A 24061-nucleotide genomic window follows, 5' to 3' on the forward strand; every position below is an offset into this window, starting at 1 on the left:
AAATTAGACTTTATTACTACTAGGAACCTCACTGTATTGGACGGACAAAATTAAGAGTGAAAGTCTTATCCTGAAAGATAATTGCAATTGATATATCTGACAAAGGAGTTCTCTCCAGAATATACAAGACCTAAAAGTCAGTATGAAAAAGATGCTGATTTTTTTTTAAAAAAGAGCAAGAAGTATAAACAGATACTTTACAGAAGAGGATATCGAAATACAATGAGATGAAAAGTTGTTCTTCCTCATCAGTCATCAAGGGAATGCAAGTTAAAACCATAGTGATACTATTCTATCACCAAAATTAAAAGAACTGCATTGCTAAGTGTTGACAAGGATGTGAAGCAGCTGGAACTCACATAACCTGTTTGAGGGGCTACAAATTGACATAACAACTTTGGAAATGAGTTTGGCAGTTTCTGATAAAGTTAAACATGTTATCTATCATGTGTTCCAGGAGGTACACTTCTAGGAAATGCATGCGTATGTGCACCCAGAGACATATACAAGCTCTGCTTTTTTTTAATAGCCAAAAAGATGCTGACACAAAAGGGTATGCACGATGTGATTCCAGTTATATAAAATTTAAAGTGGACAAAGGTGGTTATCTTTGGCAGAGAGGAATGCTAGAAGTATAAGGGACCCTGGTTGAGGACTGGAAATACTCTTGTGTTTTGATTGGGGTGCTGGGTGCATGGATGTATATGTAGGTAAAATTTATCAAACTCTACCCTTCATATTTGTGCATTTTTTGCAAGTTATGCATCAGTGAAAAGGGGGAAGATACACTAGTGTATCTCACTTGTACACCTTTGTTTATATGAAACTATTGAAGGATGTTGAGTAGAAAATGACACTAGCACGCTCCTTTAGGTGCGTGAACTGGTGCTCATGTACAAGATGAGTCGTAAGGGTAAGGGAAGAGACTGACGGCAGGGAAGCTGGTGCAAAAGAAGTGTGTGCACACACAGTGTTTCGATCAGAGACTACAGAAGGAAGACACATGCTCCTGACACAGTTATCTTCCATCAGTAGGCTGGTGATATTAAAAGCCTCATGTGATGAGGCTCACGGATTTTTCCAAGTACAAAAAATCTGATGTTTTGTTTTTTGCCGTGTGTCTCAGAACACTAAGATAATGCTAAAAGTTGATAAACTTAGCTGGAGAGATGATAAACAAAAGGATATTAAACTTAGAACAGGCCAGCATTGTCTTTTAATGTGGCGTTGTTCAAGTCTAAGAGTGTTATGTGTGTGGTCTTCCATAGTGGTGTGGTTTGCCCTCTAAGAAATCTCTAAAAGCCATTTTATTGCCCTGCCTTTGTCATGAGACGCAGGCTAACAGTTCTTCCCTTGTCTGCTGACCCTGTGACGACAGGCGCCGTCCCAGCACCCTGGCCCTGTCTCTGCAGCTGTGGCAGCATCCTCACTGGGTTCCCATTGTTTCTGTCCACAGGTGTCCTTCCATCACTGAGCCCTAATAGCTCTCTCATTGTCTCTGTTCCTTGTAGTGAAGACCGAACCCGAAACTCCTGCACCAAGCGCCCCCTTCCAGGACAGTCAGACAGCAGTGAAAACAGAGGAGAGTTCCGAGCTGGGAAACTATGTCATTAAGTAATTATTTCAGTCCTTTCTAAGGGGGTTGTGCTTTTGGTATGTTATGGTACTTTAAAAAAAGACCATCCTTGTGACAACTGTGTAGAGTTGTCTGTATGCGTTAAGCCCTTTGATGGGCAGAAGCTTCTGTCCCTGTGTGGTGAACAAGTATTACCATTTGCTGCACAGCTCAGGAGGCTTCATTTAACACCTCGATGTGACCTCCGAGTGGCACCTGATTTGTTTCCTCAACAGCCTCGGATGCAATTACAGATCTCCCTCCCTTTGAGCTTGCCAACACGAAGTTTCTTTGCTCCATCTTTGGGTGTGAAATTTCTTATGTAATTGCTCAGGTGTGTGTACATTTTGTGTTGCAGTATCCACACATGTGCCCAGTCTTAAACCACTGCCTTTTTATGGCCCATACACACTCAGTGTTGCTTCTAGAAATAGTGAGATTTTTCTCATTTCCAAACCTGGAACCCACTTCTAGCATATTTTGAAGTGTCTCAAACTTCTGGGAAAGGTAGAAACTTAGCCACTTTCACGGAGGTGGCAGCATGAACTGTAATAACACTAAGATAGGCATTCGTATGATAGAGTCTCTACTCTAGTGACAGTCACACTACAGAAAGATTACATGACTATTTAATTTTAAAATATAAAATGAAATGTCAAGTTTACATTATTTTTCATTCCTGGGGTCTCATCTGTTTTAGTGTTGACTTTAAGCATTAAATGCTCTTTGTTTATAAAGAAGGCGATATATAGAAGGAAGGACATACAGATATAGTTGGGTTTAATTCCCTTGTAAAGGAGAAATATTTAATATATACATAAATTCATACATATATACACACAGAGATAGAAACTGCTCTCTGTATTCTCTACCCTAATTTTCTTTTCTTTGTCCTTCTCAGGATAGACCATTTAGAGACCATCCAGCAACTCTTAACAGCAGTAGTAAAGAAGATTCCATTAATTACTGCAAAAAGTAAGACTACACTGAGTATATGGGAGCATGGTTTAAAGCTGTGACCTGCTTGGGGTATTGAGTCAGTTTGAATCACTTGGTGTTGTAATTAATACTGACAGTAGTTATCTTGGGTGGTTTAGCTACAGCTGTAGCTTATTTGCAGGGTTTAGAATTCACACTGTCTTGGTCAGTTGGTTAGTCTTTTACTACTTTCACTGTATTTGATCTGCAGAAGGAATTTTTTGTTATATAAATTATAAATCTGTAGTGTATATATAAAATTGCATTTGTTTTTAATGTTTATTAATAAGGAAAATAATTAGCATTTGCCTGCAGCATGCCAGACTCTGCAGGCTCTTTATACTTACTGTCTTATTTAACCATGGTCTCTGTGGGATACATGGTGTCATCTCCATTTCACAGATGAGAAAACTGAGAATAAGCAAGGTTGAGTCACCTGTTCAAACTCACGATAGCTATATAGGTCATGCAGTTTTGATTCCAGAGTCATTTATCTTTCATCTGACTCTCCTGTCGCTCACTCTGTAGAACTGCACGACTATCAAGACCTCCAGCAGTGAAGTCTCCTCTGTCCTTGCCCATTGTTAGCAAGACTGAACCATTTGCTTCTCAGCCCTGGTTGCTCTGACAGAGGGCATGACTGACAGCCTGTGGATACTTAGGTGTCTGCTCTTGGGCAAGGTCACCTGTGACCATTTAGAGGGACAGGATGAAGCAGATCATCACTTCACATGCATGGGACTAGGAAATGATGAGCTGAGTACAGACTACCCTGCTTTTTTTTCCAGCTGTAATAGCGAAAATTTTTTTTCCTCAGGGTTTAGGGGGTCATTTTGAAGTAGCTCAAAGTGAATTTTCAATGATTCTAGCCCAGCAGAAAAAAAATTTAATCTTTCTTAAAAAAATCAGATACAAATATAGAATGTTAGAGCTTAAAGGCAGTTCAGGAGCCATCTTCCTAGTGGTCTGATTTTACAGTTAAGAAAACTGAAGCCCAGGGTGATGATGTAGGTTGCCCAAGGCACCTTAGTTAATGGCAAGGCCAGGGCTAGTTCTCAGGTCTGCTCCCAGTGGAGTGCCATTGCCATTTATTTTAATAGAAAATCACCTGTCATGATGAAGCTTTCTCTACTACAGAAGCTGATTTCCCAAGGAGGGCTACTGTTTTGATACACATGAAGGAGAGGCCTTCTCTTCTAAGGACAAGCCCTTCTGTATTATGTTGCATCGAAATTACCTAGTAAGGAACATAGCCCATAAAGAGGTCTAAAGAAACTTCTTGGACATGCCTCCAGCAAATAAGATTTTATTTAAATCTTAACTTTATTCAGAGTTTGCTGGATATGTGCATTCTAGGTGAAGATGCCAGCTGTTTTTCTGCAAAATCTGTGGAGCAGTATTATGGCTGGAACATTGGGAAAAGGAGAGCTGCTGAGGTAATCCCATGTCTGCCTCTTTGGTATGCAGGCCACCACTGAGAGCCTGTTGGAGAAAATAATCAAACACATGTGCATTCTGGCTGCTTCCATAAACATCGTCATATGGAGCAGTGATAAATTCTGCAGCATGTTTTGTTAAATATTTGATGGTAGAACTTTTTCCTTAGTTAAAAATCTCATTCTCCAAAGACTTGTAGGTAGCCTTTGAAAGACCTTTCTTTTCCTGCATTGCTAAAAATTTCTAAAAGTTTTTAAAGAATTGTAATATGTTAAAATTAAGTCAACTATTTATTGTTCAATGTGGCAGCTAGTCTGCCAAACAGTGAGGCTATAAGAGGAAGTGGCAAGTACAAAGGCGTGCGTAGGAAGCTTTGAGAAAGCCAGCGATGGGTTTGGGGAGGGCGGGAAAGTGGGAGATCACAGGCTGAGACCAGCTGAAACACCTTGTAGGCCAAGTGTAGGAATTTCAGTTATTTTATAAACATTAGGTAAAAGTTCTTATACTTTTTTTTTGACTGAGGAGAAACAGCATCAGATTTTTTTTTCCTCAAGGAAAAATTATTCTAACAAGTTAGCATGGTAATTTGCAATTGGGTGATTTATTTGAACACGCTCCTAAGTTGAAGGATTTCATTATGCCCCCACCCCCACCCCTAATTTTTTTAAGTGGCAAAGAGCGATGACAATGCGAAAAGTCTTACAAGAAATACTGGAGAAGAATCCAAGATTTCACCACCTGACTCCACTTAAAACCAAGCACATTGCTCACTGGTGTCGCTGCCATGGCTACACCCCACCTGACCCTGAAAGCCTGAGGAGCGATGGGGATTCGATCGAGGATGTGCTGACCCAGATCGACAGCGAGCCAGGTAAGCGAGGCGGGGAGTGGGGGGTGTGCTCAGCACCATCGGCAGCCGAGAGGCGTCTCCTTGGAGCACGTGCTTATCTCTCAGCCTCCAAGGCTCTCAGGCCACATCAGCCCCAGCAGGTCTCAGAGCTCTTTGCTTCGCCCGAGCTAAAGGGACCTGAGGACTCCAGGGGTTGGCATGGAGAACAAGAGTCTCGACTTACCTCTCACCATGTGTCCTGTCCACCACCCCCCAGGACAGTCCCTACCAAACTATTTGTGCCCAAGTGTCCCAGGTTGTGTCCCAGCCAGGAATGTTCCGGCCCACGGCATGCAACAGACACACACCGTTCAGTCAGGTGCCCCCCTCCTCTGCATTAGTTCTCCTTTGGAAACTTTTCTTAATCCATCTCCTTTCCTCCCAGAAGAAGTACTTCTTCCTTTGTGACCTACAGGTCTTCTTCCCTGAAGATGGGAACAATGTCTTATCGGTTATTTTATCTCCAAAACCTAGCCTGGAGGTGCACTGCCTGGTGTTGGAGGCACAGGTGTAAATAGCTAATAATGTTGCAGATAAAATGAATTGTGTTTTTATAAAGATATAAATAACTGTATGTGGGTGGGGGTGCAGGGGAGCAGGGCATAAAGATATATGGGGAGAATGTTTTGAGTTTCACCTTAAAGAATAAGGATTGTTTTCTCCTTTTAACCCCATCTTTGTAGAAAAACAGACCCTTCACCTTCCAGTCTGAGGAAGGCCGGAGCACAGGGACAGTCTTGGGGAGGGTCTTTCAAGACTTAACACAAGTCTCATTTTCTCCATGAAGCTTTCCTGAGAGCCCTAATGCAGGGTGGCCTCCCCTTTCTCCCATGTCCAGTGGTATTTAATATCAGAACCTTGAGAGTTTCTCAGATTTTTATTGCTAAGCACTTTGGAGATCAGAGGCCTTGTTGATTATTTCTATGCTTCTCTGGCAGTGTATGTAAAACACAGTATTTTTCCTGTACTGGGCTTTCTTATTAATATGACTGATTAAATCTGTGAGCATCCTGCCAGTTAAGTAGAGGGAGTTGGATGCTCTGCCTCCATCCTGCTGGGTGTCTTTAACCCCATGTCGACCTCACTCACTTATCATAAAGTGAAGGGATGCATAGAACATTCCCAGAGCTCCTGCTGGCTTTGAAGCTCTCTATATACTCTGTTGGGCTCTGTATAAATCAGCTAAAGATAGGATGCATGGTATTCACTAAAATGGTAGTAGTACTCAGGTCTAAGCAGAACGTGGGTGATTTTTAACTTCTTCACTGTTCATTTCTAAACTCTCCAGATTAAAAAATTTTTTTAATCAGTGGGGTGGGAAGATGGCCTCGTTTTTAGTGGCAAGAGTCAGAATTATGTGCTGTTTGATTCAGATTGCCCTTAACAGCACATATGTCTTAACACAAGATGCCTGTCTTGGTGCTTGTCTCACTTATGAATTACTAGTTCTTATAGGTCCATAGAGTTTTAGAACTGGACAGGAAGTCAGCTCCCTGATACTTAAACCTTCTTCTCTGGGTCTCAGGCTGTTGGTCCCTTGGAGATGCAAAGTCCCTTTTCTTTGGTCACCACAGTCATAAGACTGATTACCTCTCATTTAGAGTGCCCGTCGTCATTCTCGTCCGCTGACAACCTCTGCCGGAAACTGGAGGACCTGCAGCAGTTTCAGAAGAGAGAGCCAGAGAATGAGGAGGAGGTGGACATCCTCAATGTCTCAGAGCCATTGAAGATAAACATCAAGAAAGAACAGGAAGAGAAACAGGAAGAGATGAAGCTCTACCTGCCACCAACACCCGGCTCTGAATTTATTGGCGACATCACACAGAAGGTGGGAGGCTAAGGCCTGTGCTGTGGGACTCCTAACCTGGGGCTTGGTGCCTTGGAAACTGACACCAGACTATCTGGGGAGATAGATGGTAAAGCTGGGCGAACTGTCTGGCACCTGCTTTCCCATGTCAGGGCCTTTGGGCAAGAAAGTGAATTATGTGTAGAGCTTGCTCGTTGAACATGACATTGGAGCAAAGGCAGCTAGATGTAGGCAGTTTCGTATTTTTCATCTCCTTTTTTCTCATTTGCCTTAGTAGAAGCACCTTTCGTTCAGAGGCATGTCAGAACGTGCTTTCCCTGACATTGTAAATAGCTCCCAAGTGCCCTGCAAGGGAGTGGATGTGGCACTGACTCCCTTGGGGTGCACGAGAGAACTGTCCCCCCGCCTCTGGTGGAACGCAGCCTCACTGCAGCATCTGCATGGCTGCCTAGGACCCAAGTGAGAGACTGTTGTTCTTTTTTTCCCCTACAGAAGGAAATGAAAAATGGGGCAGTTTCCAAGTATATCTTCTTTCTTTTGCAAATAGGGCCTCAGAGTCTGATACAGGCTTTCCAGTCTGTGGCTCCCACTGTCAGAATTCATGGTAAATTCTGTGTTCTCTCATGAGGGAGATTTGGGCTTGAGAGAAGGATTCTAATAGCATTTTTAACAATCCCTCAGAAACATGGCACAATAGGGTAACAGATTCTTCTGGTTGTTATATTCTGTGTTACTTCTCCGTGAGTTTTGTCAGGACATTTGTAGAGTGTCTCTTCCACGTGGACATCTCCTTGGGTATCAAAAATGTGCTTGTTTTTAATGTACGAATAGAAACAAAAGGCCTTCTTTTGCTCTTCCAGATCGGGATCACCCTGCAGCCTGTGGCGCTGCATAAGAACGTGTATGCGTCGGTGGTGGAGGACATGCTTTTGAAGGTGGGTTCCTGTGGGCAGCAGAGGGGCTGTCGGGGGCTGACGCATCATGGGGCCAGCCGGGCAGGACACACTGGATCCCAGGCTGCTTTGAATAAGACAAGGACAGAAAAGGAACAAAGATGACAGGCTCTATGATTTCTTATCTTATTTGGCTTATTCGGCTTTTCTTCTTATTTTTAAATGAATTCAATTGTAGTTCCTCTGCGTGTCAAAGCATGTGCAAGAGTTCCTGTGCCAGTGTCACTAACAATATTTTTTAATGCCACTTCAAGTGCTTTCTAAGTAGCCTGAAGTGGGACTCAAAGCTCTCAGTGCTTTTGGAGGTGACTCGCATGTCACAGTAGAAACAGCCACAGCTGTCCCAGCCCTCGGCAATAGGATGACAGAACCAGGTTCCTTACCCAGCTGGAGCCTGGCTCCACTGTTCTTTCCTGATGGATCCCTTCCAGGGCCAGGGATACCTCACAAATAGCCCTCACCTGTTTCTCTTATTAAAGCAGTGTCTGATTAATGAAAATCACCCCCTTCACAATTCAGAATCATGGCCTCTATAGTTGTGGCCTATTATTTAAACCTTTAGTTTTTCCTTAAGGACTTTGGGTCCTTAGATACAGTGGTTTCCCAAATTTAGGGTCTGGGATGGGGTCAGCTGCATCCCTCTGGCCAGCATGCAGGTGGCATTTTTAGAGTAACAGCATCTTCTGTTACAGGCTACAGAGCAGCTGGTCAGTGACATCCTGAGACAGGCTTTGGCGGTTGGATACCAGGCAGCATCGCACAACAGGTACAGTTCTCTATTTAGTCAGTATCAGGCTAAGAGATAGTTCCTGACAGTTGGTTCCCATCAAGATGTTTTATACTTAAATCAGTTCAGTAGGAGGTGGAGGTGTCCATGCTTGGGACATTCTCAGAGCCAGAAAGACTCAGGGGTCTGCTTGGTTGTTTTGAGACAATCTCTTGGTTGTGAGACATCTGTATCATTTCTGTCTCCGCTGCATAGACACTGTTTGGTAGGATTCCAATATGTTACAGGGTTGAATATATACCAATTCTTTGCCATTGAAGATAATAGCAGTGTTTCAGACTTGGGGCCAGGCACTGCATGTTACCTAATCTGTTTTTCGTTACAGAACTCATACTCCCTTTTTAGAAATCAGGAAAATGGGCTCTGAAATGTTATCTTGCCTGGCTTTCCTAGCAAATACATCATAGAACTTAGATTTAAACTTCAGTCTCACTGGCTCTATACCCACAGGCTGACCACTCCCCTTTGTGGCCTAATTGTCACTGATTGAGATGCTGAATTTTCCTTTTGTCCCACATCCCAGCATTCCTTTCAAAGGAAACAAATTTATTCTATTGTTTAAAGGCTGTCGTAAATTTATTAAAACTTTAACAAAGTACCTGAGGTCATGAAGAGACCTAGATAAAAGGGTTATTAGGGATAACACAGTGGGCAGTATAGACAGCTCTTTACAAAAAGTGGGAAACAAAGGAGTTCCAATAACGTTGCTGCTGCTTGTCCTGCTAGAGATCCAGGAGTGGGCCGAGTGCCTCTGCAGCCCCTGCTCACCACCATGGTCCTGACTGTGAAGAAACAAAGCTGCTTTTGATAAGAACATTTAACATCACACTTGGTCTGACATAATTTCCAAGAGATGGGAAATATGGTCCCCAAGTTCTGTGGTGCTTTGATTCAGCTTTCATTTGGCTAAGACTGAACTACAGCAATATTCTGTTCTCTACTTTACTTCATTCCTTTTTTTTCAGTCTTCAAAATCGTTGTTTTCCCTTAATCATTCAGCCAACTTCTTGAAATTCGTCTCATGCCTGTGAGTTGGAAGTTAGATTTGAGCCCTAAATAGGGCTGGCCGGAAAGAGGGTAGGCCACATCTCCTGAGTTAAAGGAAAAGAAGAGAGGTGGGGGGAGAGAGGGCACAGAGCTGCTCCCCATCCCCAGAGTGGCCCCAAACCATGCCTGTCACTCATTATTATCCCCATATAATTAATTTAGATATTTGAGAGAATTAACATCTTTTTTTTTTGTTTTTTGGACCAGGATTCCCAAAGAAATTACAGTGAGTAATATTCACCAGGCCATTTGCAACATTCCTTTTCTGGACTTCCTCACAAACAAACACATGGGAATACTGAATGAAGATCAGTGAATGGAATGAAGATGCTCCCAGGAAAGCCGGATTCGAAGCCTTGAACATGACGACTCTTCTTTTCTGGAGAAGAGATAGTTTCCTGTGTGCCTCAGAGTATCATGGCCACCAAACCATTGCTTCCACCTAATACCACCGGAACGTTCAGTCCCAGGTCAATCCCTTTAGGACAGAAGTTTGTTTCCTGATTCTAGAGTTAAGCCGTGAGTGGATGCATGCTCTGTCAACTCGCATCTGTTCACTCTCTGTGCAGGTTCCATCAAGGTCTGGGGTCAAGCTACTTTATATTGGGCCCTTTTGTCCTCTGGTTCCATCAAGGTCTGGGGTCAAGCTACTTTATATTGGGCCCTTTTGTCCTCTGGGTGTTTTCCAGGGGGCACCATGGGCTGAGTCTCCCTCCAGGAGGTGGGAAATGAGTTCTGGCAAGCTAGAGGTTCTACCCATTCTGTGGGCTGGGGTTCCAGGTACCCCAACAGTTACCCTGATAACATCTGGAGTCTGGAGGAGGGTTGGGCTTCGGCACACAGCAGTGGCTGTGGTGGGGAGGATCTGCACTCAGCCCCGAGTCGGCTCAGGAAGCAGTGATCCTGTGCAGAAATCACACGAGCTTGGGAGACCTCAGACTGAGAATTCCTGTTTCATGGAACACAGGAGATTACTGCAGCCAGTCTCAGCGTTGTCAGGGGGTGAACAGAGTCCAGCACAGGTCAGGAAAAGGTTTGACTGCAGCTGAGAAGCTCTTACTGTGTTAGTCACAGACCCACATAGCTTGGAGGATGTGCCAGCAGAGCGCTGGTTCATACTGTTTGTGTGGTCTGCAGGAGCTTCTGCTGCTGAGTCCATGTCAAATGGCCAGTGGTTCCCACAGTCCCTCAGACAATTTATCTTATCCAGTTCTTCTCTGTCAGTGAATTGTTCCCAAGAAGACAAGTGTTTCAAACAACACTTGTGAGTGCCTTAAAGGTAGAGAAACAACTGTCAAAGCCAGGTGACAGGGAGGTCAGTGCTTGGAAGCAGTGAGAACAGGCTGGTTGTAAGCAGATCCCCATCCATAGGAGACGGAGTGGATAGAAGGCAGGTTAGCAGCACCCTGCATGATGTCCAGTTTCAGTATAGACACAGTACACTAACCTTCCTAACATAGTCCGTGTGTAAGTAAAGAATCTATTCTCAGTTAGAATCTGAGAGTTGTTAGATTCTCCGTTCTTAGTTAGAATCTGTTCTCTGCTCCAAGCTGAAACCTACCCAAGTTAAAGAAACTTACCCAAGCAACATAATTCATGTTTTCCTGAGTCCTCTAGACGTTCAATTCAGGAAAAGACAGGGAGGCAACTACGAGAAATCTGCCCTTTTTAATTCAGCATCTGAGGACTGCAAGTGCAGAAGGAAATCTATTCAGTAAGGCATAGGGCGTGCCCTGGTTAAGAACAAAATAGTTTAGTGGTGAAGATAGATATTCTGTACATAAAATACTCCAGGCAAGGTTAATGGGCAGGTGTAGACTCATTTACCAGTGGACGATGACTCAAATCTACAGGATAGAAGATTTGATCCAAATGAGAACAGATTCAGTTCTTACAGGTATGAAAGCCTCAAGAAATTATCTTTTTGCAAAAGAAATAGTAAATGATTTAACAGTCCTCATATATGTTAATGTTTCAAATGTATTTGTATCATAATATGTAACATAATGTGTAACAATATCTACAGTAAATCTTTTGGTATTTGTGATGGGTTTTTCTGAGTTTGGGGGCTTCCCTGATAGCTCAGTTGGTAAAGAATCCGCCTGCAATGCGGGAGACCTGGGTTAGATCCCTGGGTTGGGAAGAGCCCCCTGGAGCAGGGAAAGGCTACCCACTCCAGTATCCTGGCCTGGAGAATTCCATGGACTGTATAGTCCATGGAGTCACAAAGAGTCAGACACGACTGAGCAACTTGCACTTTCACTTTCTGAGTTTGGAGCACTGCACTTGGGTAGGGTTTTCTCACATTAGGTCAGAAAGAGCTGGGGCGAGGCAAAGGTATAGGGGTTTGTGTATTTAATTCTTCCACTTCTTTCCAAAAAGAATTTGCAGCTAGTAAAATAAGGATTACAGTTATATGAAAATCTGAAAAAGTTTTGGAAAAATGCATGTTGGCCCTGGATATATGATTTCTGACAGCCTAGAGTGAAGGAAAACAACCTGATTGAGCTCAGAGCCTTCTCAAAGCGAAGGCAATGAGGGAAACAGCTCCTGTTGTCCAACCAGGAAGCACACTGGTCTGTTTGGCAAGAATGGGTCTCTGCTGAGGCCTGAAAAAAGTTACTCCTGTGACCCGGTCCTGCTGGGACCATCTGCTACCACAGAAAAAACTATAGGAACTGCAGAAATATTTCAGAGGTGACTATTTATATACACCCTTAATAAGAACTAAAGGCTTTGTTTTGAAAGCTTTGGTTCTTCAAAGGTAAGAAGTTCTTTGGGGAGGAGGCCCTGGGAGACGATCCAAGTATGTAGCTTTCTTGGGACCAGACTTCACTTAGTGTCAGCCTTTAGGGAGTCGAATGGTCTGGAGGAAGAACAGGGGCATTGCTTAGGCCCCTTTCCTGAGTGTTCTGTGTGTCAGCCATAGTTCTGACAGGAGCTACAGGATAGTGTCACAGTACCTTATTGGGGACACTCTCTTCCTCACCGGAGGAGCCTGTGTGTGTGGCCAGCAGAGCTCAAAGGATCCCCCGTCGGTCTGGGGCGGGCTACACAGCCAAAGTTCTCTCAAATGCTGCTTTTTGGAGTTTGACCTAAAATCCTGGAGTTATTACAAGGATGAAAATGTTAGCATTTGTAATGGGTTTTTCTGAGTTGGAGCCGTCAGTCTTGCTCTCAATGACTGGGGCCCTTCCCTCTGGTTGGGCCTCCTCACAGCTGATCAAGCCTGCTACTGCAGTGCTAACTTTGGTTATGGAATAATTAATTTGAACTCTTTCTGTTGGCTAAAATTACCTAACAGATTAAACTGTTTTAATTTAACACAAAAATGCATATTGTATAGAAACTTTAGCAAATATTGTAAGATGTAAAAAATTTTAAATTACCCATAGTTCCCCTTCTCAAAGATAGCCACTATTAATATTTCAGTACATTTGTCTTTATGTGTACTATTTATATGACCTACATGAGTTGGGACCACACGGTTGAGGCTGTTATTACCTCAGTGGCTTCTTAAGGCCTTAACATAATGTTACTGGAGTGGCCTTATTAAGACCTAGAGTAAGTGGGAGCAAGTTTCTTCAGAATTCAGATCTAATAATCAATGAAGTCTAGTAAGGGAAGCTGTTGCGTTGGGATGTTTGTGAAAAGCTGTCTGTTCTTGAGCATGCAGGATGCCTTCCTAAGGTCAGGCTTCTCGGGGTGGGGAGGCATGGTTGGCTATGCCGTGTGACGGACAGGGGCTATTGCTGGACCAAAACAGCAGATGCCAGTAAAGCCGGCTCCCAGGAAGGAGTGCCTGCGCAGGAGAGAACATGTACAGCAGCTGTGCTTTGCTGGCCATTTATTGTATTGAGCACCCTGCACTTGGAAACCCAAGTTCTCTTAAGGGGAGGCGGGGTTGGCAGATAAGGAAACAGAAGTCTAAACTGCTGTCAGCTAATGAGTGGAGAACCAAGGTTTGTGCCCAAGACTGGCTTCAAGGATAGTCTTGTTTTACCCTAGGCTCCTGGTGGGGCTGGGGAGATGCGAGTTCTTGTTAAATACTACACATGACACCAGCGTTCCCAGACTCTACAAGCCTCCAAGGGAGAGCAGTGGTAGCCAGGCACATTAAAGTCCTGTTAACAAGAGGAGGATAAAGGAAGACATGAGAAGGCATTCATGTTTATAATTAAATAAATAAATTAACAAGAAATTGAAATAATACATTTGCATTTTAGTAAAATCTGAGATTGTACAGTTAATCTGTTTGCTTCTCACAGAAGGCCCAGCAGGCAGTCTCTTTTCCCTTAGGAACATCTAACATGCAAACCAATGAAGTCTGAAATAATAGAACCCTTTGTGTAAGCATATGGTTTTGCTTTTCCGTTTTAAATGATTCTCTCAGGTCATTTCCTTTGCTGGAACGAGGGGAAAGGCTGTGCTTGCCAGAGCTGGGAGCTAGCACCTCTGAGGGGACGGCCCCCTCGCAGCCTGAGCTGGAAACACTGCCCCACCTCCCCACTGAGCTGCTTCTGAAACCTGAATGCCACCTCCTGTGGCAAAAGGAAAGGCTCACCAGGCTAAGTCACTTGGGAGCTGGAGAGGGATAAAAATCCAAAGGGAAATCCTTGAGTTTTCTTACCAAAACTGTCCTTAGGTTGTGCCTATAATCTCTAAAACGACACAAATGTTTCAAGGGCTGCTTGCAAAGAGGAGAACCAGGCTGGTTCCAGGTGACTGCACTGGCTGGACTTTATCGATAAAGTCAGCAGAGGGACTTCCAAAAGCAAAATGAGCTGGTTCCTCAACAGCTAATGAGCTCCCTGTAATGAGATGACATTTTAAGGCCTTTTGGGCCACCCTTGCCCCAAAGACGCTCCCAGTTCTTAGTATATAGTCGTTCCCATCTAGTTATCAATACATTAAGGGAACAAAACTGGTGTTAGTAATACAACACAGGGCTCAGAAACCAACAAGATAAATGTCCTTCATTCAGCATGTCACTCATCCCAAGAAATGTTTTGTTAAAACCAGGGTCATCTTGGCCATAAAGAAATTATGTTTTTAAAAAAGAAACCCTCTGATTGATATTCTGTTCCTTTGGGAAACTTTTCCTGGTTACTTAGCATTATCATGAATCACATGCAGGTGATAACCTAAGATTTCTTCTACAACCTGTGAGGGGCCGCTGGTGGGACTATCCAAGGACATTACCTTGAGTTACCATAGGTTATAAAATTATCATACAGCCTGGACATTACTAGATCTTTCAAGGAGCTGTTATGTCCATATTCCTCAATCCCCAGAGACCAATTCAGTTCACAGTAGAATTGATCGAGGTCTTCAGATTTAAAAACTGAAGGGCGCCCTAAAGAGGCAATTTAAAAAAGATCTGAAGCTTTCCACACACTTCCCAAGGAAGGAGAGGGTGGCAGGGACCCAGCGCTGAGCTGGGTGGCGCCTCTGTTCTGCTCGCAGCACCGTGCGGCTTGCAGAGGAGTGGTGCCCCCTGGCGAGAAAGGAGGACCCTCCCCTGACAGGGCCATCCAGTCCTGAGACCTCACCGCAGTCCCTGGTGGTGGGTTCTGATCCCCTGTGGCTCGCTCTTCAGTGGACAGTCACACGTTGAGGATCCGCGGAGCCGAGGCCTGAAAGATGGCTGAGGGGTTAGGGGCAAACTTTTTCCTCACCTCAGGGGCCTGAAAAATGAAATTTGGCCACAGATGAGTGGAGCTCTTCCTCGACTTTCCCCCTCCTAGCAGCTCCAGACTGCTAACCTGAAGGGTTGGGTGGGGGTGTCCACATGGACCTTACTTTCTGTTTCCCAAAGCCTTTGGGTTGAGTCAGAACCTAAACAGCCCCACACCTCCCTTCCAGCCCCTCCTCTTTCTTACATGGATTCAGGGACTTGGAAGGCTTGTCACTAAGCAGGTGCTCAAGGGTAAGGCTGGTATTTAGGAGGGAGGCAACACCCTGCTCCCAGAGAAGCCAGTGCTAGGGGAACACATGTGGCTAACGACAAAGCAGCACCTTGGCTTTCAGTTTGTGAGCAATGGTTACAGGGGTTCAGAAACCACTGCCCCTGCCATAGTGCCATCCTACACCATCCACATCTGACACATAGTCCCTAGCCTGGAAAGAAAAGCCACTGTTCTCACACCCCACGCAGCCAGGCACCAGCTTCCCACTGACCTGGAAACTGGCCCTGGGGCTCCCGTCCCATCCAGAGCTGTGGGTTGTGATGACTTTGGCGGGCTTCACTTTCGTGGATCTTGATGGCTTCACTCCGGTCCAGGCCTGGAATTCCTGTCTGGAACAGAACACATCACAACCTTGCGAAGGGCCGGCCGTCCCTCAGGGGCCTCGGCTCTTGTCCTGTGCTTCTGGAATGTTCCTGGCCAGTGTCCTCTGCTGAGCTGCTGCTCCAGCTGCAGGTGTTACTTTCTCAGAGAGGCAGAACTAGCAGAGGAAGTGGAGTCCAAACAGCTCCACCAGAAACTTGCTCCCACGTTGCCAGGGAGCAACAGGCACACGCTGCACTGGGAGCAGAGAACTCAGGCAACAACAGTATCCTGTTTGTCCTATACCATGAGCTCCTGGTGTGTGCTAGGCCTCAGAGACCACACGTTCCAGCCCTGCTCTCCGGGGCTCCCTGTATTGTCTCTGGCCCACTTCAAGGGGCCCTAGAAGCCCAGAACCGGTGAAAGTCGCTCGCCTGCAGCCCATGTCTCTGGTGGCCCTTATGTCCCAGGAGGGGCCAGCCTGGACAGCACACAGCAAGGCATGGTCATACCTGGTTACAACTGAGGAGGAAAATGAGGCCCAGAGTTACCTTTAGTTCCCTGTAACCTGCCTTATTAACTCCTGCAAAAGAGTAAGTCATAGTGACCGTCTCAAACTAAAGACCGCTTGGCTTTTGCATGGCCCTGTGCATGTAGGCACTCATGCACAGGAGCAGGGAGGGATGGTGGTCTGTATGGGGGTAGGGGCTGCTGGCTGCTTGGAGGGAAGTGGCAAGGCTGGCACAGCCTAGCTCCATGTGCTCAGAGTTGCATTCTTTTGACAAAAACTAATTCCTCTTTAAAAAAAGACCATTTCAATTCTATCAACTCCCCTACTAAATAGCAGAGACCTCCTGTGCCCACAGGAGCCCCTGGCCAAAGGGAAAAGTGTCCAGCTGGCCAGGGGCAGCACCCACATGTGGGCTGGGTCCGTGCCTATCATCCCATCCACAGGCCTGGCCAGGTTTCAGGCCCTGAGGTCAACAAAAGAGCCTTTTCTCCTTAGCTGCAGCACAGCTGGGCACCACTGGGCAGGCCCCGTGTGCATGGTGCAGCTGTGTCTGTCCATGGTCAGCACTTGGGTACCAGGAAGCAGATCGGACCAAGGCTCTATTGGATAATTTTTGCTTCCAAAGCTGCAAGGTTTCAAAGACCAGCTGTCTGCGCCATCTGCTGCTCTGCGTCTCCCGGAGAAGCAGGTCCTCCCCTGGGCCTGCCCTTCTGTCCCCACACTGAGCTGAGCCTTGGGTCAGGCAGCCCAAGCCAGCTGCCCCAGGGTGGCTGTAGGGGTCCCAGAGCAGGCAGGAAGTGACCTGACCCAGGGGCTAGAGCAGTCCCCATGACTGTTTGTGGGGCAGGAGATAATAAAAATACAGGACTAACTTGAGTCCACTGTGCCTTGCTCACCAAGCAGTTTCCACCATCATCCACCTCATGTGAGCCTCAGCTGGACTGGATGGCCATAGTCCCTCCTGCTGAGGGGCAGGGAGCTACCGGGGCATTGCAGAGAGCCCAGTCTGAGGATACTGAGGCCTGGTTCTCAGCCCAACATGACTTCAAACAAATCCCTTAACTTCCCTAAGCCTTTAAGTTGGGCACTTGAAAAAGTGGGAGTCAAGTCTGGCACTTTGACAGTTAGCCCTTTAACTGACTCACCAAGGCAAGAAAGAGATGACAGGAAGGAGAACTGCCAGAAGTGGGCAGAGCTAGAACCTGGGCCAGAAATACTGATACACACACACACACACACACACACACACACACACACACAATTCTGGAGGGAAGTCTCTGGGAGGGGCTGGCAGGGGGCAGGACCCACTGCCCATCTAGCCAAGCGAGTGAGGCAGGTCAGTTCTCATCTGGAGACCAGGGGCCAGGTGAGGTGAGACCTGCTGGGGTGGAGAGGAGCAGCCACGAGTACTCTTGATATCTTTGGGCTCTCATGATCTGTTCATTATCTTTGCTTTGTGAATTGATTTAAATGGTTTTCTTAGGTAACGTGCATCTTGTAAGAAGGCAGGCAGAATGGAGTTGCTCATACCAGTAGCAGAGCTTGGAGGTAGAGGGTCTCAGAAGTCAGCTTGTGGGTCCCAGGAGAGCCAGGTTCAGCAGCAGTCCTGTGTCTCTGCCATGTGACCCAGGCAAGTCAAGCTCTTACTATTTCTGCTTTACAGATGAGGAAAGGGTCAGAGGGACCAAGTGACCCACCAAGTTTATACACCAGGAAGGAGAGCTTTAGTGAGTCCCAACTTTTGCCCAACCACTGCCAGACGTAGGTCAAGCAACTACCTGCTTCAGAGGAGGCAGCATCTTGGGGGATGGCAGCCTGTTTGGGGGCACAAATTTGATCTAGGGCAAGAAACACTTGAACTCCACTCTGTTCTACGTGACCTCTTGCCAGACACTCAAGTGCCTCATCTATAGAATGGGGACAGCAAGAACTGAACTGATTTCAGGGGGTTATTGTGAAGTCTTGGGGAGATAATCTATGAAATGTCCTAAGCCTGGGGTCTGGTACGTGCTAAGCAGTACCTTTAGTATCACAGGAACTGGAAGGGCCCAGCAGGACATTCAAACCTGCCATCTGTTTAACGGGTGAGGGACCGCTTCTGAAAGTCCAGCCTTTGCTTGGACACTCCCAGTGAGCAGGAGCTCAGCACCATGCAAGCTTACTCACCTCAGTTCTAATTATTAGAAAGTGTGTCCTTCCCAGAGCTGCCCCGCTCTATACCTGGGACATCAGCCATGTGAAGGCATGGCACACCCAGGGCCTCTGGCCTTCCAGGCCTGTCACCAGTCAGCTCCCTCCAGCTGGTTCGGGTCAGGGCCCTGTCATGCAGCAGTCAGCACCTTCCACTGCCTGGCTAGGGCGCCAGTGCTGCAGCTCAGTGCTCTGCCCCTCACATTCCCGGCTCCATTTCTGCAGCTGTGCTTGAGCACAAGACCCACCCTGCAACAGCCACTCCCCATTGAGTTCCTTAAAACCTGCATGCCCATTAAGGAATCTCTGGGGAGATGGGATGTTCTAGTGTCTGGATCATGGTGGTGATGTTCAGGTGTATACAAAAGTCATCCATCTGATGGATTTTACTGGATGGAAGTTATACCTCAAAACAGTTAATTTTAAAAGTAATAAAGTTGAAGGGGAAAGTTCATACCTTTTGGCCCTTAATTCGATAGGTATGAATTCATATTGAAGAAATTAGGGTATAAGCAAAGATTTAACTATAAGAATGATGATCTTGTAAGTTATTTTTTCCTCTAAATTTTTTTGTTGTTAAAGGTAATACATGTACATTTTCTTTTTCTTTTAAACAGTGATTCAGGGGATTCCCTAGTGGTCCAGTAGTTAGGAATCCTCGCCTCCACTGCAGGGGGCATGAGTTTGATCCCTGGTCGGGGAACTAAGATCCTGCAAGCTGCATGGCATGACCAAAAGAAACCCCCCAAAACAAAGCAGTGGTTCAAAAGAGCAGAGTGAAAAGTCCCTCAGTCTCCATCTACTCCTGGCAGCGTCTACAACTCCTTTTCCTTCTTCCTTTCCCTAAAGGTCACGATTTTCTCACACATCCATGCAGAGACATTTTATGCTTATTTTAGCAGATCTGTATACATCAATAACCCCTTTAACAACACAGATAGTAGCAGACATACTGTTCTGCATCCTTTTTGACATCTTCTGTTTTAGCCCCTCCTATGGCAGAGCTATAATTAACCAGTCCCCTACATCTGTAGGACAATGACACCGTTTCCATCTTCTGTACATTGTTGACATGTACCTTATTACTCATTAACTCCCACCCTATGTTCGAGGTTACATGTAGGGAAACTTTCTCTAAGTGCAGTAACTAGATCAAAGAACAGTGTTTTTAACAGCCCCAAATTAACAACACTCTAAATATTTAACGACATGAGAACAGGTTAATATTTGGAGGTACATATCACTATATGGTAATGTATTGACATACCCCTAAGAGAAAACACTACACATCCATTAAAACTCATGTTGTAGAAAAGCATCTAGTAACAGGGACCAACAGCCACATACATGAAACAAAAAATGTAGTTACAAATCTAGCCATGTAAGAATTACAAATGGATATGCACTCAAATGCATGTTAAGGATTAGAACTACCAGTTTGGGGTAGGATTGAGGGATACTAATTTTTTATGTTGTAATTTCTATGATTTCCAGTTTTTCTACAGTGACTATGTCTCATTGTTGTAGTAAGGAGAAAGCCCTCACTTATCCAGAAGAGCACAGGCCTGTCAGTGACAGCCAAGTCAGCTGCCCTCAGTGGGATCTTGAGGGGACCACCCAGAAGCCCTGCATCTGGTCCTCACCACCAATGCCCCCAGAGGGCACTGGCAGCTGGCCTGCGAGCACTCCTTCCATGGCTGGGCCCTCCTGGCGGAAATTAAGATTTTAACTCCGACGAAGGCAGGCCTTTCTGACAGGACTGCCCCAGGGAGTGAGGTAGTGAGCTCACTTGCTCTCTGACTCCAAGTCTAGTCAGGGAGCATCAACGGAGAATCAAAGGGGTGACCTCACAGGCTGCCTGAAGCTCTCGAAGTCGGGTGGGATAAGGGATCCGGGTGCCTCCTCGCTCCTGCCTACTTGGTCCTCCTGGCTCCGCGATTCAGTCTCCTGGGACAACGGGGTCTGGGTACAATGCGCTCCCCTGCCCCCAGCCTCATACCTGTACGATGTGGTCGCCACTGCAGCCGCATCCGCGTCGCCGATGGGGAGCACGTAGACCCCCCGGCCGGCGGGTGCGGGGGGCTTGGCCCTGCGGCAGCTTGCTCCCGGTCCGCGCCCCTGCGTTGCATCTCTGGACCCCGCAGGCGCTGTCCACACGCCGAAGTCCCGCTGGTACTGAGTGAGCGGCACGTCCCGGCCGGGGTCCCGGGCGCCTGCGGGAGATGGGCCTCTGCGCGAGGGAGCACCGCCCGGGATTGGCTCCTCGCTCTCGAGGTCCGAGTAGCTGTGCAGGGTCAGCGGCACGGCCACGTCGGAGCGGTCCAGCTGGTTCCAGCGCCGCGCCAGGCAGCAGAGGCGGCTGATGCAGGGCCACGCCATGCCGGCCCGGCGTCTGCCGCTCGGCTCCCCGCGCTCCCGGGCCGCGCCGCCCCCGCCTGCGGCCCCGCCCCCACGGCCCTCCCCGCGCCGCCGCAGCTCCGCCCTCTGGCCTGGGGACCGCCACCCAGGGAGCGAGGGCTGGGCCACAGCTCCGTGGTGCGCACGGCTCTGGAGGGGTGCAGAAGCGGGGCTGGAGTTGGAGGAACTGAAACCGGCTGGAGGCACTTACAAGTGTCCAACTTGAAGAATGTTCCCTAATTTAATCCAAAGTTCCCCAAGTGCTATCCTACAAATTTAACCTGGCTTCGCAGAGGCCAGAGGCCGGATGGCAACCATTCCTAGCTGGTACTGAGTGAACAGTCTGCTGGGCCCCGCCCACAGGCCACTGGCTGCCAGATTTGTGCGAGACTGCACAGGGGGCTTGCGGGCAAGCACGGGAAGATGTAGTGATGAGGGGATCAGAGAGAAGACTTGGGGCTGTACTTCCCGGAGAACAGGCGTTTGAATCAGCCTTTATGATGCCAAATTTGTGACAACCAATTCAGCCTTCCACTGAGAATTGACATTAGCCCTCAACTGACATTTCCTTAAGTCTAAAATCCCTGATTTTAAAGCATGGCTCCAAAGGCTTGATTTAGCTTTATAAAGCTGCCACAAATCTTTGGCTACTATGCTATAAAAGTTCCTCTCCCTCCTGTGCAGAGCTAAGGTAATCCTCCAGGCTAAAGGTCAGTCTGTTTCAGGCATGACAGGGTATCAGACAATCCCTGGCCACACAAGCCTTCCTGAATTGACACAAGCCCTCAGTGTGCACTGCAGACCAGTTACTAAGTATCGAAGCAACATTAAGTACCCAGTGCACCATCTCAAGCATATACTTGGATGGTATCCAGCCTGCACCTCCGAGGAAGAACTGCAGTATAGCCCTGGCCAGTCAAAAGAGATTCCTCTCCTAAACCATTGCATTGCCAGTCTTAGCTCGAAGGCACAGTGACACGACACAACGACTGCCCGAAGTGGCAGCAGTTCAGCTGCCTGGGCCAGGCCATGACCCGAGGCAGCAGCAGAGGAGCCCTGCGTTCTGTGAAGACACTGGGAGACTACATACCTGCTCAGATTACCCACCTGCTCTGTGTGACCTCCATGCACCACGGCTGTGGGTCAGCCACTCGGGAGACTCGTGACTAAAACACTCCGTCCTGCAGGAGAAAAAAAAGAGCAGCTCTTCTTGTTTTGATTCCTTCATTCATTAAACAGTCAAAGAGCACTTACTATTGCTGTGCGCCTGGAATAATGCTGGATGCCTTCAGGAGGTTTACAGAGCAGTGGGTGACAAGACATAGAAACCAGTGTAACAGAGCTTTCCAAAGGCAGAAAGAGGGCCAGAGGCCTGGACTCACCACATGTAGTGAGGGTGGACAGTAGGACTGGGTGGGAATGCAGGGGTCAGGGCCCAAGGGTTCAGCCACAGGTAGCAACGGCTGAATCACGGAGGGCCTTGGTAGCCACACTACAGAGTTCAGAAGCCGTTTTTCATAGGCGACAACAGGAAATGACTAGAGTGTCTTCAGCACTCTGTGGCCATATGGAGAAGTACAGGACATTTTAGAAGCAGCTGGAGAACAGTCTTTATAGTTAGGTTAGGGACAAGGGACTGGGACTTAACGCACAGGTGCTGAGAGTGGAGAGAAGGGGCTGGATTCTAGAAATAAGAGGTGAGAGAGGGAATCTAGAATGGCCCAGGTTTCTGGCTTAAGCCAGGAGTGACATCTGATATGCCTGCACAGTGGGGTCCAGGACCTAGAACTATGTTTGACATGCAGGAGACACAGGTACAGAGTGACAGAGCTCAGAAGACAACTTCTCGGAGATAATGGAAGCCACAGAAGTGGAGAGGCGAGAGAGCTAAGGCTGCACTTCTGGGACCCACGCTGCAGAGGGCAGTACAGGTGGCACAGGCTGAGCCAGGCGGAGCATGGCCCTGGGGTGATCAAGTGTCAGCAAAGTAGCCAAGATGAGGAAGAAAGGTACCTCAGTGGGCAAACAGGAGAGTAGGGACAGTTGCCAGAGCCTTGGACAGTTAGGCTTTTGCTTCTGGAGCTGGACGCTGACCTCCAAGGCCTCTCATAGGTAGATACTTGACCTCCTAAATGTTCCTTCTCAGACCATCACAAATCAGAAAGAGGAGACATGTCTTCGTTGCCTGTTTTTCGGGTCTGCCCACAGACATGAATCTCATTTTGGACTCCATACGGAAGGTCCATATGATCTCAGCCTCCCATCCCATCTCTGAAAAACATTTCTTGCTTCATCTGTAAGTCACAGGGTTGTTAGTATTAGCTACATATTCAGAAATGTCAAAGCACAGCAGTGTGACCTTGGGCGGTTCCTGCACACAACCACCCTGGCTCCTTACTGGCAAGATGAGCGGTAGGTTAAAAAAAAATCCTCTTGCCTTGAAGTCACATTAGTTTAGAATAGAACCCCCTGCCTGGTAAGAATGACCAGTACTTCACAGTAGAGAAGAGTCTGGCCTGGTGGGGAAAAGATGAAGAATCACCATAGCTGAACAACTCCTAGGTGCTGGGCACATACTGCCATTTAGCTCTTAACATCGTGTGAAGTGGGCACCGCTCCCTCTCACTGTCATGAAACCCAATGCTCAGTGCCCGCCACCACACAAGCCCAGCCCTCTACAGCACAAGGTGCAAAATTTGGCATAACCTTTCGAGATCACCAAAAGACCCCAAAACTCCCCTACAAATCCTTTCAAGAAAAACTTTTAAATTCTCAAATTGCATTTCCTAGAAATAATTCTCAATCACGAGGAGAAGTTGTTCCACTACAGTGAAGCTACGACAGCAACCCCTGTCTGCTATGTCAGTAAGATGCTCCACTTCAAAGAATGTATATTTTCCAATATAAGATGCAATTAGGCTCAGATTCAAGTTTGAATTTATCCAAGATACTTCTTTCTAATTCTTAATTTAGCTATAACTTTAACCTAGAAAGCAAAACCTAAAAATAGCTTTTTGTATATGACACTCACTGCCACAAAGTATTACCTACCTTTCTTGGGAAAAATTTAGAAAATATTGCAGCTGTTATTTCAGACCATGCCAGAGAGAAGATGTTCTTAATTTTTACCTGTCAACCAAGCAAGGAAAGGGGTAGGTAAGTAAGAGTAAATATTCAGCAG

The 24061-nt window shown here is 46.7% G+C and overlaps 3 protein-coding genes across 34 annotated transcripts in view; 1 reads left to right on the forward strand and 2 right to left on the reverse strand.

Moving 5' to 3' along the window:
- The window catches only part of YEATS2 (YEATS domain containing 2), a 105418-nt gene extending 93861 nt beyond the window's left edge, over positions 1-11557 (forward strand). For 22 of the 27 annotated variants that reach the window (XM_081571202.1, XM_081571203.1, XM_081571205.1 and 19 more), the window contains 8 exons: positions 1512-1614; positions 2517-2590; positions 3950-4029; positions 4700-4901; positions 6521-6747; positions 7587-7661; positions 8372-8445; positions 9721-11557. In XM_081571202.1, coding sequence (XP_081427328.1) covers positions 1512-1614; positions 2517-2590; positions 3950-4029; positions 4700-4901; positions 6521-6747; positions 7587-7661; positions 8372-8445; positions 9721-9829 — 944 coding nt within the window. In that variant the 3' untranslated portion in view covers positions 9830-11557. The remainder of the gene's footprint in view (positions 1-1511; positions 1615-2516; positions 2591-3949; positions 4030-4699; positions 4902-6520; positions 6748-7586; positions 7662-8371; positions 8446-9720) is intronic. The other 5 variants (XR_014077186.1, XR_014077188.1, XR_014077190.1 and 2 more) reach the window with 1 other exon arrangement.
- MAP6D1 (MAP6 domain containing 1) lies at positions 11165-24009 on the reverse strand. 6 transcript variants are annotated; one of them, XR_014077195.1, is made up of 9 exons: positions 23932-24002; positions 21988-22061; positions 20483-20767; positions 15694-15811; positions 15066-15200; positions 14144-14324; positions 13517-13637; positions 12477-12616; positions 11165-11200 (listed from the first exon to the last, which is right to left on the reverse strand). XR_014077195.1 is itself a non-coding variant. In XM_081571217.1 (6 exons), exons 3-6 carry the CDS (start codon positions 22005-22007, stop codon positions 15120-15122), a joined length of 504 nt encoding a protein of 167 aa, XP_081427343.1. In that variant the 5' UTR covers positions 22008-22061; positions 22894-23078; positions 23932-24009; the 3' UTR covers positions 14464-15119. The 6 variants fall into 6 exon arrangements, 2 of the variants coding, with proteins under 2 accessions (XP_081427343.1, XP_081427342.1); XR_014077196.1 differs by lacking the exon at positions 23932-24002 and adding an exon at positions 22894-22956; XR_014077192.1 differs by lacking the exons at positions 21988-22061; positions 23932-24002 and having other exon boundaries at positions 20483-20937.
- Positions 23928-24061, reverse strand: part of PARL (presenilin associated rhomboid like) — a 57574-nt gene continuing 57440 nt past the window's right edge. The window contains exon 10 of the mRNA XM_081571212.1: positions 23928-24009. Within this exon, the coding sequence (XP_081427338.1) occupies positions 24006-24009 (4 nt within the window). The 3' untranslated portion in view covers positions 23928-24005. The remainder of the gene's footprint in view (positions 24010-24061) is intronic.

The sequence above is a fragment of the Giraffa tippelskirchi genome, chromosome 2 (genome assembly GCF_054371585.1).
Source record: "Giraffa tippelskirchi isolate mGirTip1 chromosome 2, T2T-mGirTip1v1.2.pri, whole genome shotgun sequence".
Taxonomy (NCBI): domain Eukaryota; kingdom Metazoa; phylum Chordata; class Mammalia; order Artiodactyla; family Giraffidae; genus Giraffa; species Giraffa tippelskirchi.